This window comes from Vidua chalybeata, chromosome 25, assembly GCF_026979565.1.
Source record: "Vidua chalybeata isolate OUT-0048 chromosome 25, bVidCha1 merged haplotype, whole genome shotgun sequence".
NCBI lineage: Eukaryota > Metazoa > Chordata > Aves > Passeriformes > Viduidae > Vidua > Vidua chalybeata.
Window position 1 is genome coordinate 1,959,571 of NC_071554.1, and position 16,687 is coordinate 1,976,257.

The 16,687-nt window shown below is 65.9% G+C and overlaps 1 protein-coding gene across 2 annotated transcripts; it reads left to right on the forward strand.

Annotated features, from left to right (window-relative positions):
- The first annotated feature begins 629 nt into the window (after window positions 1-629).
- Window positions 630-16,649, forward strand: KIAA1522 (KIAA1522 ortholog). Of its 2 annotated transcripts, none has more exons than XM_053964274.1 (7): window positions 630-1,749; window positions 10,591-10,746; window positions 10,950-11,005; window positions 12,087-12,204; window positions 12,572-12,688; window positions 12,774-15,629; window positions 15,857-16,649. In XM_053964274.1, the coding sequence occupies exons 1-7, from the start codon at window positions 1,662-1,664 to the stop codon at window positions 15,877-15,879; spliced, it is 3,414 nt and encodes a 1,137-aa protein (XP_053820249.1). In that variant the 5' UTR covers window positions 630-1,661; the 3' UTR covers window positions 15,880-16,649. The 2 variants fall into 2 exon arrangements, with proteins under 2 accessions (XP_053820249.1, XP_053820250.1); XM_053964275.1 differs by lacking the exon at window positions 630-1,749 and adding an exon at window positions 8,920-9,154.
- The last annotated feature ends 38 nt before the right edge of the window (window positions 16,650-16,687 follow it).

A 16,687-nucleotide genomic window follows, 5' to 3' on the forward strand; every position in this document is an offset into this window, starting at 1 on the left:
CTGTTTTGGGAGTGGAGGGGGAAGTGTCTCCCTGGATCTGGGGCAGGCTCCAGCCTCTCTGCTTCTCCCAGGGAAACACAAAGAGCTGCACCGGGAGGTTTGCTCTGGGTGGCTGCAGAGGAGCCCCCTGGGGCACCGCAGAGGGGTCTGAGGAGGATGTCCATCCCATGTTTTGGGATGGACATCCCGGGGATGCTGGGCAGTGGGAGGAAGCCTCGTCCCAGCCTGGAGATGCCCCTGGCTGAGCAGAGGAGAAATAATGTCCCACAGTCACCGGGCAGAGACCTCTGATCTGCTGCCCTTGTGACCAAGGCCTTGTTTCATCCCCGCTGCCCCAAGGTGGAAGGGCTGTCCTGTGAACGGGGCACAGCCAGGAGTGGAAAACAGGGAATATTTTCCCACTGGATCCCCTCGTCTCTTTAACAGCTCCCACAGCAGATGGGGCAGCAAAAACCCACGGGGACAGTCCCTGCCCAGCTGAGCGTGCCCTGGGCACCCAACCGAGCTGGTGAGGAGCTGAACCATCAGTATTTCCATTGCTGAGGAGAAGACTGAAGTCCAAAGATTAATTCGGTGCTGATCACCTTGGGAGGTCAGGACAAAGCTGCTGGTTGATCTTTAATGTTTTCCTTTCTTTCTTGCGCCACCTCCCCGGTTTTGTGCCTTTCCCACAAAAGCCTCCTTCCTATTTATCCCAGCCTTTGATGAATCACCTGAGGAACATAAACAATGCCAGCAGGAATTGCCCACCACTGCCTGCCTGGCTGACCCCTCCCTGCCCTCGCAGCATTTAATGTTCTAATTAAAAATCAGGAGGGAAAAGTGGCCTTGGGGAAGGGGCGGTGGAGGGGCTTGTCCGGGCCGTGTGGGCAGCTCTTGGAGCAGCAATTCCCGTGGCCTGTCCCCTGCCAGCCCTGGCTGCTGCTGGAGCAGGGACTGGAGCCGGGAGAGGCCGAGGCGCACCCGCAGAGGGCACGGGAAGGTGCCGGCAGAGTGAGCAACGTGCTCGTGACTCGCCCCAGAGGCAGGAGTGGCCGTGGGGAGGGCGGCAGGGGCTGCCACCCACGCCAGGCTGCGTGGGGCTGGCATGTGGGTGCTCGCCCTGACTTTGGGCAGCGGCAGGACCCAGCCCCTGGCCTCGGGCGCTTTGCTCCAGCCTTGGTAGTCCTGTCCCAACCTTGGGCGGGCTGCGTGAGGTCTCCCCGTCCCCAAAACCCACCGAGGTGGGGAGGGTTGTAGCGGCGGCTGTTGGAGCTGGGGACAGCCAGAAGCGGTGGCGGCGGCGTGGCGAACTCCAGGGAGGTGCGAGCACGGCTGGAGGCGAGATCGCAGCGCTCGGGGATGTTTGGCCACCGGGGCGGCTCCCTGAGCCCGCTCAGCCTCTCTGTATCACCCAGGCATCCCCGCCGGAGGGATGGGGCTGGGAGGGTGCCGTGCGATCCGCCGGGTGATCCCGGCAGGCCCCTCCTCTCTGCCCGTACCATTGGCTCCGGCACGGCCGCCTGCGAGCGCTCAGCTCCGCCGGGGCCGGAGCGATGGGAACCGGCGGCTGAGAGCCGTCGTCTGCCGGGGCCGCCCGGGCCACGCCGGAGCCCGCTCGGCTCGGCCATGTAGCACCGCGGTCCCCTCCACCCGGCCGCGGTGGAGGCGAGAGCGGCCTCATGGGCAACGCGCACCGCAAGAGGAGCCCGGCGGGCACCAAGCCCGGCTCCTCGTGGCCCTTCGGCCGTGCCGGGAAGCCGAGGGCAGGTAGGAGCCGTGGGGCTGGCGGGGGATGGGGCGCGGGGGTCCCCGCTCGGGAACTTGGAAGGGGTCGCGCTGGGAAAGTTCGCCGCTGGTGTTCTGCTGGGCTGGGCAGGAGCGGGGGGTGAGGGGAGGCTTCGCTCTGCCCTCCCTGTGCTGGGAGGGGCAGGATGAGCCCCCGAGCCCAGTGCGGGGCTGGGGGAGCCCCCCTGGCTGCAGGCAGGGCTGTGCCGGCGCGCCGGGGAGCAGCCGTGGGCCGGCCGCGCTATCAGGACGGAATCAGCTGAATTAGTTACTGATTTGTTTTTCCAAGTGGGATCCCAGCGCTGCCAGCGTCGCCTTCCTCCCCGGCCCCCCGCTCCCATCCCGTGCCTCGGTTTCTCTCGCTGTGCCGCGGGGAGCGGCGGATCTGGGAGTGTTTGCAGGGGCTGCTCCCCCGCCGCCCTCCCCTCTCCCTGCGCGTCTGTCCATCCGTCCGTCTGTCCGCACAGCGATTGCCCCTCTGCTTTATGCTCCGTCTCCATGGATGCCACTGGAAAGCGCAGCAGGAAGCAGGGGTCGAGATCTTTCCTGCGGGGACGAGGAGCAGGGAAAGGGGTCCCACGCCAGGCTGGACCCACGCGTGGAACAGTGAACCCCGTGGGGTGCCTGGTGAGCTCCCTCCCTCAGAGCAGGGTGATGCCAGCAGGGAAGGTCTCTCGCAGTAGCATCGTCCCCATCCCGGGGTTGCTGACACCCCCAGCGGTGTCATTAAACTGTTCCTGTGTCCCCAGGCCAGCCTGAGCCTCGGCAGGCGCGTGGGCAGGATCATAGGAGCAGGGTTAGCAGGACCAAGGGGTAACTGGGGGGATTTTCCTTCCCCCACCAGCTCTGTGGGGTCCTTGGCCCTGCTGTCCCTCCTGCCCTGTTTCCCTTTACAGGCGGCAGCCCCCCAGGTGTGAGAGCCCTGCAGTCCCCGGGGTAAACAGGGCCTGGGGACACCACTCGGAGCAAAACCATCCCAGAGGTGGGGCCTGGGATGGGGACACCCCGCAGGTGCACAGGGAGAGGGTGCTGGAATGTCCTGGCTGACAATATCCGCTCGGTGCCTGGGGAAACTGAGGCAGGAGGTCACATGTCACCTATAGCCATGCTGGGACAGCATCTCCTTCACTGCAGGCTCTTCACCATCCTCCTCTCCTCACCGGGTGGCTGCAGGCTCCTCTCTGCCTCTGTGGTCGTGCTCTCCATGCAGGAAGGGCCCGGTGCCATTGGCCAGGCTGGGCTGTGGCTGCAGTCCCCGGCACATCCTCACCCTTTCCACGTGCCATTCCTGCCCAGCCCTGAACCAGGACCGTACCACCCTTCCCCAGGGCTGCCTGGGAAAGCCCTGCTCCATCTTGGATGCTCTTGGATGGGCGGGATGTGGGACTGACACGGCCGGGGCAGATCCCGGGAGGCGAGGGCTGGCTCTGGGGCCGAAGGCCGTGGGGTGGAAGGTGCTGAGAAAACATGGGGCGAGTTGTGTTTGTTCTCTGCGACGGCTCCATGGCAACGGCGCGGCGGCCACAAAGCCAAAGAATTTGCATTGTGTCGCTTCAGCGTTTCGGAGGGCGCAGCCGGGATCACCGGCTGGGGGCAGGGTGTGCCCGGGCCCCGCCGGCGCTGCCGTCTCCCCCTGCAAGACCCTGGGTGCCTCTGCATTTTGGGCTGGAGAATAATTGCACATGGCGGGCGGCTGGCCCAGTGTCCCCAGTTCCTGCCCCTCTGGTGACTGGAAGATTAATTTGGCCCTGCCGTGCCCGGTGCTGGCGCGTCAGGCCCGGGCAGGCGCTGGCGGGTGGTTTTGTGCTTGTGCCGTGTGTGCAGAGGTGTGGGCACCGCCTTTGGGTGCTGAGGGGACAGAGCAGGGGACCCCAGCGACAGGGTGGGCACAGCCGAGGGCTCCGGGGTGGCTCTGCCGCTGAGCCCACCCACTCTGCCCACCAGTGCCAAACCCACGCACCCCGTGCCCACTTCCCCGTGCTTGCTCCGGGGGCATCCCCAGCCTCTCGTCGCCGGGCTCGTCCATGCCGGGGAAGGTCCTTGAGCCCCAGGGAGACCGAAGCCTCTTATCGCCTCCTTATCGGGACTCCCCGCCGGGCCCTGCTGAGTCAGGGCGCAGGAACGTGGCTGCTGGCCAGGCTGCGCCCCGCGGAGTCAGCGGGGATGCGGCTGCGGAGCTCTGGGTGCGGGGTCACCCGGCACCCGCGTCCCCTCGGTGGCCTCTGGAGCGGCTCGCAGGGAAAATAATCATGGACTGGTTTGATTTGGAAGGGACCTTGAAGCTCATCGCGTTCCACTCCATGGGCAGGGACATCTTCTACTATCCCAGACTGCTCCAACCTGGCGTGGAACACTTCCAGGGATGGGGTATCCGAATGCCCCAGGGGTGACTGTGGCTGTGAACGACCCCAGCAGCAGCAGCAGCAGCAGCAGCCATGGAGCCCCTCGGCAGTGCCGGCTCCTGCGGGGCAGCTCCAGTGTGGGCTGAGCAGCTCTGAGCTCTCTCCTTTGCAGCCTCTCTCCGTGCCAGACCCACGCTGGGCCGGCTCCGCAAACACCCGGGGGGCGGATGAGAGCAGGGGCCGGTCCCGGCGGGGGACACGGCGAGATTTACACAGGCGCTTCCTCCAGGCACCGCCAGCCAGCATCCTGCTGCGTCCGGGACATGCGAGCCCGTGCCGGTGCCCGCTCCCGGAGCAGGGGAGGAGGCGATCCGCGGCTGTCCCCGGCAGGCAGCAGCCGCAGCTCTCGGCTCTGACATGCCGTGCCGTGCCGGCTTGGCACGCTCCCGTCACTGAGAGGCAGGGATGGGACCTGCCCCGTGCCTCTGGCTTATCCCCCACCCCATCCTGGTGGCAGCAGCTCTCCCTGATCCCACATCGCCGTGTCCATCTCCGTGGGAGGATCGGCACCTCCGCAGTGTTTCCTTGGAAAAGCCCCGCGGGGCGGGAGCGGGGCTGGGTGCTGCTTGCAAGGACGGGGGATCCGTGCACGGAAAAAACCTGCAACGTCTTGTCCTTAATCCGTCTGCCGGGTTTGCTCCTGCGTGGAGCCAGGTGCCTGCTGCGACAGGCAACGCCCGTGCCGTGGCAAGAGCGCCCGGGTGCCCTGCAAACCACGCCGGGCGTGACGGCACGGGCCGGGGGACAGCCAGCCCGGAGCACCGTGGGAGCTGGAGACACCGAGGGAAGGGCACCAGCGAGTGACAAAGCTCTGGAGAATGGAAGGAGGAGGTGTTGGTGGCCCACCCCTGGTCAGAGTGCCACCGGTGTCACCCTCTGCGGCCCCGTGTCTCTTTCCCTCTCCCGCCCTGCGCTCCCCAGCTGGGATGTTCCCGCCCGGATCCGGCTCCTGGCTGGGGAAGGTTGTTATTTACCTTCAAACCTGTTTGGTGGCTTCTCCGGGAGGGGACGAGCGCGGGGTGGGGACGTGGTGGGATGGAGGCTCGCTGGGCTGCTGCAGGGGCCCGGGAATGAGGCACAGCCGGGCACTGGGGTGGTCCTGCCCCGGGACCCCCTCTGGTCTGCTGTCAGCCCCTCGCCCGGATCTGAGATAACTCAGGGAGCAGGAGACACTCTGTGTCACCTCAGGGCTGGCTGTGGGGCAAGTGTGGGGCAGCAGCGAGGTCAGGGCCCGTTGCACAACTCTGAGTGCTCCTGTCATGACAGCAGCCATGGCTGGAGGCGACTGGAGCCACGGCTCTGCTCCAAGTGGGATTTCACCCTGCACCCGCTCCTTCTCCAGGGCCTGCTGGCTCACCGAGGTGAGACCAGGCAGCTTTCTACACTGTGATTTAGAGGAAGAAAAAAAAACCCATCTAAGTTTGTTTTCCCAGCTGAAATTAATTTTAGTTCAGCCTCTGCGTGGGATTGTGTTTGAGAGCCGAGCCAGCAGTGTGGATGGGGCGGTGTTTATTTGCTTGGTGGAGATGTTTTCCTGGCTGGAGCAGCCCCCCAGGTGTGGCCGAGGGCAGGCTGGCAGCAGGGGCTGTGTGGCCAAAGCCACTGTCAATATTATTGTGCTCTTACCCTGCCTGGAGTGCTCCGGGTCCCCTGGCGTGTCCCAGGGCGTGGATCCTGTGCTGAGACAAGGATTTGGGGAACAGGTTGGTTGTCTTTAGGGGCTCCCAGACAGCCTAAAGAGTTGAAGGTTGCAAAGGGAGCAGAGGGACAGGATGCTGGAGCCGTTGGGCTGGATAAGGTTCCTTCCAAACCAGAATATTCTGTGGTACTGGAGCACAGCTCTATCAGGGTCCATCCATGTCCTGACAGCTCCATGGAGCTCCCAGGAATGGGGTTCATGGTGCACCCCACTGGTGTTATCCATGTGCGTGGTGGCAGCTGGCAAGCAGAGCTGTCCCCACGCCTGGATGGTGCTGGGAGAGACCCCCAGAGTGGTGGGAGAGCACCAACCCCGTGGGGCAGGGGGGCTTCTCGCCGGCACAGGCTCCACCGCGCTGAGAGCAGGACACGGGCGGGGTCCCCTGGGGACCTCGCAGCCCCTTCCCCCCCGCCTGGCAGCTCCCCCTCCTCCCCATTTTTCGGCGGTGAGTCAGTGGCGGTGGAGGGGCGGGCAGGGAGCTGCTGCCGCCGCCGCAGGACCCGCGCCGTGCGCGGAGCAGGCAAGTCGGGGCAGTGCCGAGCAGGCAGAGGTGGATGTTTGCAGCCGAGCCCGGCCAAACCTGCTGCTCGCAGGAGGCACAGGCCTGGCGAGGAGGGGGGACAGGAGCTGGGATTTTCTCCCCTGGCTCTCTCCAGGTGAAGAGCAGCAGAGTGAGAGCTGGGCCAGCACCGAGTTCTGTTTGCAGCATCGGGCTGGGCGGCCCTGGCCGTGTTCCTGTGGGGTCTCAGCCCTTGTGGAGCCCTTCCCATTCCCACCATGGTACCTCCAGCCTGTCTCAGGCAGAGCTGAAGGCTCTGAAGGCAGGGTGTTTGGGGTTCCCTGTCCTTTCCTGTGCCTTGCTCCAGGGATGCTCTGCTCCCTCCAGACCATCCCTGGCACTGGCGGCAGCAGGTACCAGCTCCGAGCTGGGGAGCCCATCCTTGAGAGGGTGCCTGTCTCCTTATGTGGGAGAATCCCGCTGCCACGTGTGGCCAAGGCACGTGTGTCAGCTGAGCCCGGAGGGCACGGGGTGATCCAGGATGCACCGCAAGGAATGCACAGGGGCCGGGACACCGGCTCCAACCGGGCGTGTTGCTACCGGCAGCGGCTGCAGCTGCAGCGGCTTCCCCAGCCCACCGGGACCTGCAGCCTCTGCTGCAGCATCGGGGCTCTTCCCCTCCTGGATTCCCCCCTGTTTCTAGCAGATTCCACCTTGTGTTGACAGAGCCAGGGTGAGGCCGGCTGGGTGAGGGTGATGAGGTAGCGAAGGTCACAGGGAGTGGAAGAAGTGGAGGCTGCCACGAGGCTTCTCCGTGGCCGGGCAGCGTTGTGTCCTGGCTCAGCCCTGGATTGTCTTTTGGGAGGTAGCAGCTCCTCCTCAGCGGTGTCACACTGGAGAGGGACACGTCTCCATCAGTGTGGGATGTTCTCCAGATCCTCTGTGTGGGCAATGGGCCACAGGCAGGAAGGTGGAGCAGGGCCAGGCTGTCTGCCAGCACCTGGGAATGTCCTCAGAGCCCGGGAAGCAGCTTCCACCTGTGCTGCCATCAGCAGACCTGTGGGGCCCACGCTCAGCTGTGCCTGGGCCCTGCACCAGCAGCACAGGAGGGGCTGTCTCCCTTTGCTGGGGGAGCTCCTGGTGCCATGAAGGGGGCCCTGTTGCAGTCCCATCTCTGCAGGCAGAGCTGGAAGGCTGGACCCTTCCCTGTGGAGCTGGGAGCAGTGTCCCTGCCGGCTGCCATCGCCCGTGGCCCTTTCTGGGCTCATGACGGGCTGCCCAGAGCAGAGGGCAGTGCTCAGCTCAGCACGTGGCTGCCTGCTTTGTGCATCCTTAGCCCTTTAATTATGACCCTTTCCCACTTGTGCTGTGGAAAGAGCTGTGGAACGTCTGCCCACCACCACCGGCACCTTCTGGGGGAGCGTGTGGGCAGCAGGGCCCATCCTGCCCGTGCTGGAGCAGGTGCTGGCTCAGGCACAGCCTGGGAGCTGCTGGTGTTTGGGGCCATGGCCATGTTGGAATTCCAGGGAAGAAATCCTCGCTGAGCCCGGAGCTGCCTGGCTGGGGACACAGAGATGCCCTTCACAAGGTCAAACTGTCCCTTGGGCTGCACAGTCACTGCCTGGGGCCTGCTGGGACCCTGTGTTGGGTGAGCCCACGCTGCATGGTGCTGGAACAAACCCTGGGCACAGCCCGTGGGGAGCTGCAGGGCAGGGGCAGAGGGTTTGGCACAAGGACACGGCTGCCTGCTGGGTGAACACTGGGTGCTGTTCTCCTTTTGGGGTAAAACACCTGTAAATGGGGGGGGATGGAGCTCCCAGAGGTGCTGGGCACCCACTGCATTGCCCTGGGAGCACCTCCATGGTGGGGACAGTGACCGACAGTGCCAGGGCAGTGCCACTGTGTGACCGCCTGGCATTTCTGCCCCTGCTTTCACCTGCCTCCGCAGCAGCAGCTGGAGCTACTGGTTAGACTGGTCCCAGACCTGGTTTTCCCCCGGTGTTGCCAGCCCTTGTGACCGTGACGTAGCCCTGTCCCTAAGGACAAACAGCCTTTGCCCCGTCCTGGTTCGTGTTCCCTGCCGGGAATGGGGCTCTCCTGGCAGGGTCCTGGAGGGGCACTGGGGACAGGCTGGCATGGGGAATGTGACACTGTGCTGTGTCACAGCCAAGGTGCAAAAGCCTCCCAGTTCCTCCCAGTTGGCCGCACTGTTGTGGAAGCGAGCGACTGGTTTGAAGCGCTGCTGTGCCCAGCAGGGTCCTGGGCAGTCCCAGGGGTCCAAGAGGGAGGAGTAGGGGAAATGCTGGCCCCGAGCCTGGAAGAACAGATCCCTGTGGTCTGTGCCGTGCGTGGGAGGAGGCGGGAGGCCCGGGGGGAGCGAGCCGGGGGCCAGAGGAGGGGCCCCCTCTTTCCTTCTCCCGCGGCCGAGGAGCGCGGTGGGCGCAGCTGGGACTGTCCCCTCCTGCCTGGGACTGTCCCCTCCTGCCACCGCGCAGCCGTCCCCGGGTCAGGCTGCTCCCTGCTCGCAAGCAGCTGCGCCGGAGCGTCTTCGCCTGGCCGAGCATCCTCCCGCCCGTGCGGATGAGGACGGAGGGAGGGAGCTGGGGGCCGCCGGCATCCGCCCCGCCGGCACACGCCGGGTGAGAGCAGCCTCGGCACAATAGGCTGAGCCTCCTCGGGGGGCGGCGGAGCCCCCCTTTCCTGGGGACCAGACCCTCTCCCCGGCCACCATGGTGGTTTTCATGGGCAGGAACCTCTCCTCGCTTCTGGCTTTCTTCAAGAAGAAGGGTGAGTGAACAGCGGGCAGGGAGGGAGGCAGGGAGCAGAGCCTTGTCCTTACACAACCCCTGCCCGCCGGGACCCCCCGGCCCGGCCCGGGGTGCTCGCCCACCCGCAGCGGGCAGGGGGGCTGCCATCCCCGGGGGAGGGCAGGGAAGGTCACCCCAGCCTTGGCCTCTCCCGCCGCGAAGTTGCCGGAATAAATCACTGCGCGCCTCTCCCCGCGAGGCAGCTCCCAGAGCGTTTGGGGGGGTGTCAGGCGAGGGGCTGCCGAAACTGGGGGAGAAAAGGGGATTGGGAACATGATGGTGGGGGGGCTGTGGGTGTCTTGTGTCCCCTGCAGGGATTTTGCACCAGCACGGGGGATCCGTGTGGCGGCACCCGCCGTGCCGGGCGGGCCGTGCCCCGGTGCCCGCTCACGCCGCGGGTGCTGGCGGAGGCAGAGGCCGGCATGGCGGCAGGGCGGGAGGCTCCATTGTTCCAGGCCTGCTCCTTTGTGTGCTGGAGACCGAGCACGGCTGCCTCGCCGCCTGCCTGGGCTGGCCCTGAGGGGAGCACAGGGGACAAGGGGTGGTGTGTGCTGCTGGCGATGCCCAGCAGCAGGTGCCCGTGGCCCCGGGGTGCCGCCGCCAGCCCCGACGGTTTCCTGCGCCCGCCCTTCCCTTCCTCAAAATTGTTTTTTTTTTTTTTTTTTCTGGGCAGGAAGAGTTTGAGGCTTCGCTCAGGCGTGTGGGTAGGAGAGGGCAGGGCTGTGCCACGGTGCTGCAGTGCCCGGGCTGGGTGATGCCAGGGCTGGGTGATGCCAGGGTAGCCCCTGGCCGTGGGCACTGCAGGGTGCTGGTGGTGGCTGTGGGGAGGGGGCTGCCAGGCAGGGAGTCTCCGTGCTGCCCCAGGCGTGGCAGATGGGGTGTTCAGCATCCAGCAGGGTTCGCAGCAGGGATTTGGGTCCTCTGGGATCTCTGCTGCTGGATGTGCCTCAGTTTCCCTCTTCTGTGCAGCTCCCAGCCTGCCTGGGCATGGGGGGAGTCCCTGCTCTTGGGGTGATGAGCAAGGCCTGGGAATGACGCAATGCTCAGAAGGGAAAGTCCTCCTCGATCCATCCACATTTAATCCCCTCCTGTGCTGCCTTCCCTGCTCAGCTGCCCCAGCCCCGCACAATTCACCACCTCGTTAGCTCCTAACGAAGGCGCTGGGGAAGGAGGGTGGTCCCACATCCCGGGGAGAAAACCAGCAGAGACATCCTGACTCCGGAATATCGACCGGCTGGGCAGAGCCTGCAGGATGGGATTTCTCTCGGTGTTTCCAGCGCCCGGTTTGGAGCTGAGCGGGATAATGTCACCCCGGGGTGGCTGTCACCACCTGGTGCTCATCCCCTGTGGGTTGGGACGCACTGGGGGCAGCGTGGCCGTGTCCCCCCAGCCCAGCTGACCCCGCTGTCCCCGCAGGCGCTGCCAAGGGCGAGGGTGAGAAGCGGCTGAGCGTGCAGTACACGGCGGGCGAGGAATGTCCCGACAACGTCTTCTTCCCCAGCACGCGGCCCCCGCACCTGGAGGAGCTGCACAACCAGGCCCAGCAGGGGCTGAAGTCCCTGCAGCACCAGGGTAGGTGTCCCCAACCCCAGGGTGGCCTTGGGGACACGGTGGAAGGGCTGTCCCCAGCTCCTGGCTGGCCGGGCAGTGTGGGCGGTGCACGGGGCTGACCGGAGTCCAGTGCTGGTGGCTGGGCTGTGCAGGGGGCACTGCCAGCTCGGGAGCTGCTTGCTCCGGATCTCTGGAGGGATTTATCTTCTGTCTTCCCTCCACAGAGAAGCAAAAACAGACCAAAAGTGCCTGGGACCACGGGGACACCAGCAGCCTCCAGGTGAGCCCTGCCAAGTGGTGCTCCTGGGGGTGAGGGCACACAGGGTGGCTTTTCTGTCCTCTCTGGGTGGTGTTTGGGGGCAGACAGGCAACCAGCCAAGGTGGCAGGACCATGTCCAGGGGGGTTGTGGGGCTGGAACTGGCTGTGTGTCCCTTGGTGTTGTCCCCTTTGCCCCATGACAAGCTGTTTTCCCCATCCTCAGCCTTGGCACGTCCTGCTCTGCCCTGTGGAGCTCTGCTGGGGCTCCCCCTGTGCCTTCATCCCTCTGTCCCCCTGTCCCTTCCCCACTGGTGTCCTCTGGGAGCCCTGACTGAGCAGGGGTGATGTGGTGGCATATGGGGACTCTTGGCCATATCCAGCCCGGTGCCTGTGCCCCTCCCTGCCTGCTAACGAGGAGAAACTCTCCCTCTTTTGGCCAAGCTGAGCTTTGGCAATCCCTGGGCTCTGACCCTGCTGCCAGTGCCTCACCTTCCTGTGTTTGCTCAAGCTGCTGCCTCCCGTTGGCTCTTAGCCCCTTTAACCCCTTGGAAATGAGGGACTGGGAACCCCAGGATGGGCAGAGCCACGGGGGCAGTGAGGTCAGCTTAACTCTGAAGTGTCTCATCCCAACCTCTGCCTGTGCCAGGGGTGCTTTGGAGGGATGGGGACACTGGAAGCCGTGTCCAGCATGGGGCTGTGTCCAGGGAGTGCTGGGGATCCTGCCTGTCCCTGTCCCACGCCCCTCTCCCAGCCATGGCAGCCCTCCAGCCCTGGGCTCTGGGGCACAGCCGGGCTGGGAACATCCACGGAGTCATTTTGGGCTTGGCATGGGGGCGAGCCTGGCAGCTCCTTGCACGCACCAGCCCCGTCTCTCCTGCTCTCCGGGGGGCTGCAGAGCCATGCAGGGTCCCAGGGGCTGCTCCCAGCCCTGCTCCTGGTGGGAGGACTCTGGATGCCGGCGTGGCTGACTCAGCCTTTGGCCCTCGGAAGAGCTTTTGTCTCGGCTGCAGAGTCAGTTCGCGGCGGGGAAGGGGCCTGGCCGGGGCTGGGGCAGCTCCGTCCCCGCAGCCCGGGCTCTGCTGAGCCCCCTGTGTCCCCACAGTCCTGTGCATCCTCGGAGGATGACAGCCTGTCCTTCCAGACCCGGGCAGCCTCCTGTGCCACGGACAGCACCTCTGAGGATGCCCTCTCCATCCGCTCTGAGATGATCCAGCGCAAAGGTACCCGGCTGGGGCTGTGGGAAGGGGGCTCGCCAGGGGGGTTGGGGAGTGTGGCAGGGAGCTGGGCTCTGCCTCGCTGTGGCCATGAGCCAGCGCAGGGATTTGGGGGCCCTTGGGAGAGATGAGAGCAGCTCTGGCTGAGTCAGAGCATTGGGGCTGGGCGAGGGGGATGGACAGACAGACACACACTGTCTCCTCCCTGCTCAGACTGTTTGGTTGGTGCCTCTCTGGGCTGATCCAGTGCCTGAGCCTGGCTTATCCCAGAGCACCTCTGGCAGTGGGAATTGCTGGGGATACTGGGGACACTGGGGACACCCTGGCCAGGGCTCCCCCTCACCCCAGCTAGACCCTCTCACATCTCTTATAGGTTCCACCTTCCGACCACACGACTCCTTTCCCAAATCCTCAGAGAGGGCTGGCAAGAAGAGGAAGGAGAGGAGGACGACGGTGCTGGGCATCCCCCAGCACGTCCATAAGGAGCTGGGTAAGCTTTGGGGGCAAGGGGTGATTTTTAGGATCCGTTTGCCTTGCCTCGGGATCACGCTGAGGTCACCTCTCCCTGCTCCCAGGTCTCAGGAACAGCCATGGAGCCAAGGCACATCCCGAGGCGGACGGGCGAGGGCCAGCGGGCCACGGGGCCAGCCAGGCGGGGCAGCCCCTGCTGAACGGGGGGCAGGTGCCCGGCGATGCCGTCCGCATCCCCACCATCGACGGGAAGCTGCAGCCTCTGCCCGTGGCTGGCGGCGCCCGCGTCTGCCTGGGAGTGCTGGAGGAGGCGGATGCAGCCCTGCAGAAGCACATCAACAGGGTTTACTACGACGACAGCTTGGTGGGGAGGAAGACAGCGGCCAAGCTGTCACCCATGGTGAGGCCGAAGTCGCTGGCCGTGCCGGGCATGACCACCTACGCCAACCCCCCGGAGATGCTGGTCGGCCCCGTCATGTCCATCTCGCCCCAGGGCACCTACATGTCCAAGATCATCCCCAACGCCATCCTGCCGCCCATGGTGGACGTGGTGGCCCTGACGAGCAGCAGCGTGCGGACGCTGAGCCGCTGCAGCCTCGTGTCGTCCAGCCCGGCCTCGGTGCGCTCCCTGTCCCGCTTCTCGGAGCGCAGCCCCCGCAGCCGCGAGCCCTCCTCCTCCAGCGACAACTGGAGCCACTCGCAGTCCACGGAGACCATCGTCTCCAACAGCTCCACCATCTCCTCCCAGGGCGGCTGCGAGCACCGGCCGCCCGAGGCGGGGCCGCGTGGCGAGGCGGACGCGGCAGCTCGCTCCGACGCCGACCAAATCAGCATCTACAGCTCCACCAGCTTCGCCAGCTCCTGCTCCAAGCCCGCTGCCGGCCTCGCTCCTGCGGCCCCCGGGCTCCTGGCCGTGGGCAGTGGCCGCGCGTCCCCCGCCTACAGCACGAGCAGCCAGGCGGAGGGCTCGGACACGGCCAGCCTGGCCAGCGAGCGCTCCTCCGCCCGCAGCGTCTCCCTCAGGAAGATGAAGAAGCCCCCGGCGCCTCCCCGCAGGACCTACTCGCTGCACCAGAAGGCTGACGGGGAGCCCAAGGTGCTGGGGCTGCCCCCCAGGCCCGACCGGCGGCCCCAGCGGGAGAGCAGCGCGCCCTGGTCCCCGCGCCCCGAGCCCTTCAGCCCCACGGGCGAGGATGAGGTGTTCTCCCCATCGCTGAGCGAGACCAGCAGCCTCCGCTCCGAGAGCCTGGCCGGCGCCAGCTCCCCCGAGGCCCCTCGGGGCCGCCCCGGCGTGACGGTGGTGCTGAGGGAGCCCCAAGCTCAGGCCAAGTGGAGCTGCCCAGATGGGTCTGACCGCACCATGTCCCCCTCCAGCGGCTACTCCAGCCAGAGCGGGACGCCCACACTGCCCACCAAGGGGTTGGGACCCCCAGCTGTGTCCCCGGGCAAGTCTCAGCCCCAGAAGCCGGACCGGGTTTGCTCCCTGCAGTCGCCTGCGCTCTCCGTGTCCTCCTCCCTCACCTCCATCTCCTCCTCGGCCTCGGACCCGACCCCCCCCGAGGCGCTGACCGGTCGCTCAGACCGGTTCATCATCCCGCCGCACCCCAAGGTTCCCGCTCCCTTCTCCCCGCCACCCACCAAGCCCCAGCAGCCCCCGGCCCCCGCCGGCCCCCTCCAGCCCTCACCAACCCCCCCAGCGCCCAGCACTGCCGGCCAGGAGCCCTCGGCCAAGCCCAACGGCAAGTCCCCACCGCCGTCACCGCCGCCTGCCTACCACCCGCCTCCCCCGCCGGTCAAGAAGGTGGAGGGGAGCCCCCAGACCAGCAGCGAGACCCCCTCTGACACCGCCTGGCCCCCGCCACCGCCGCCAGCCCCCGAGGAGCACGACCTGTCCATGGCAGACTTCCCCCCTCCGGATGAATCCTATCTCTCCAGCCTGCCCGATGCCACCTCGGCCCCGGTGAACGGGGAGACGGCAACACCGAGCACGGAGGTTGCTTCTTCATCATCTCAGCAGCAAGAGCCACCCACCGGGGTTCCACAGCCTCCGGGCCCCGCTGAGCCCCTTCCCACGGCCTCCGTGCCCCCGCCACCGCCGCCTCTCCCGCCGCCCTCGGCTCTGGCCCTGCCGCCCCAAATCAGCCTTAAGAAGGCGGCCAATGGTCCCCGGGCTGAGGCCAAGAAGGAGCCGGTGTCGCGGAGCAAGAGCGGCCCCGCGGCCAAGGAGGACGCCAGCCTGCCCATCGTCACCCCCTCGCTGCTGCAGATGGTGCGGCTGCGCTCGGTCAGCGTGGAGCCCGCGGCCGGAGCCGCGGCCGGAGCCGGGCCCGAGGAGCGTCCGGCCCCCCAGAAGCCCGTCCGGCGCTCCCTGTCCACGCGGCAGCCGCCTCCTGCCCAAGACGCGGTGCCTTCCAAGCAGCTCCACCACGCCGTGCACCTCAAGGCCGCCGCCTTGGCCTCCGGAGAGGCCGCGGAGAAGCCGCCGGGCGGCCGAGCGGCCCAGCCCGGCCCCGAGGGGCCCCCCGGGGATGGGCAGCTGTCCCCCAGGAACAAATCGCCGGCCTCCACCGCCAGCTTCATCTTCGCCAAGAGCTCCAGGAAGCTGGTGATCGAGACGGCCTCGTCCCCCGAGGCACAGGCCGACCTGAAGAGGAACTTGGTGGCCGAGCTGATGAATTTCTCGGGGCAGCGCTCGGCAGCCCCGGCTGCTGCCGCCCCGCAGGGCCCCGGAAAGGCACAAGCCCAGCGAAAACCTGGCAAGATCCCCCCTCCAGTAGCCAAGAAACCTTCGCTTGGCTCGGGGCCGGCTCCTTCCCCGAAGGCACCGGGGGCAGAGGCGCTGGGCTCCCCGGTGCTGGGCGGGGATGCCAAGGTGGAGGAGAGCAGGACTAAGAGCGAGCTGGCGGGGATGGAGGGCAGGAACGGCACGGAGCCGCCGGCTCAGAGCCTCCCTGCACAAGGTACGTGGGGTGGGAGCCACGGGATGATGCTGCTGGAGGTTCAGCCTCGCTGCTCAGGATCCTGAGCTATACATTCCCGTGTGATAAATTCCCAAGCTGGACACCCAGCATGGCTCCTGAGCTGTGTTCCAGCTGGGAGGCACTGGGACAGCAGGGACAGAGCCTGGCAGGGCTGTGGGAAGCTGGGATTTGGGGTGGCTGATGGGCTCTTTCCTCCTGCTTTGCAGACAGACGGGGAGAGATGGCCTGAAGGATGACGCTGCAGGACTGGAGCCCCCACGGACAGGAATCCAAATCTCTCAGGGACCTGGGCAGGTCAACGGACGAGTGTGGAACTGGCAACTAACTTAATACAGGAAGCAAACAGCCTTAGCCTCCACGGCCTTGATGATATTTATGCAAAAATGGTGTTGGTTTCACTTTCCTAAGTACTACAGCTTTATTTTGCTTTTTTTTTTTTACTGGACTCGAGGCCTGTGCCCAGAGCCAGCACAGCCTGCCAAGCTGATGCTCGGTGTGGGTGTGTGGAGCTGAGCAGCCACACCCAGAGGAGTTTGGGGGCCGAAGACACCGGAGCAGGAGCCACCGCTGCTGGCCAGACAGGCCCGTGAGGAATGGAAGCACTTTGGACAAGGGAATGGGAAGGCTTTGGCCATGACAGCCCCTGGGGGTTGCAAACAGGAACAGGAGGGGATGGAGGTGCTGGTTGGGAGGGATAGGGGCTTTGGCTCTTGATGGAAAGGCAAGAGGGCCTTGTGGCCAGCACTGGCTCTGGCCACTCGCCACTGCCCGGCAAGAGGAAGGGCCTGGCTGCCCCTGGAGCTGGCCCTGGGCTCTGGGGTACAGCCTTGATTCTGTTTCTGTAAACTCGGGTCACATTTTGATTTCTTTGATTGTAAAAACAAAAACCAAACAAAACAACAAACCCAAGCAAACCAAACCAAACCAAAAGCAACTGACCCTCTGCCGCCGAGTAGCTGCTCAAAGCTCTGTACCTGGCTGGTAAAAATGATGACCGAAGCTTGCTGCCTCCTGTTCTTCCTGGTTTATGGTTGCAG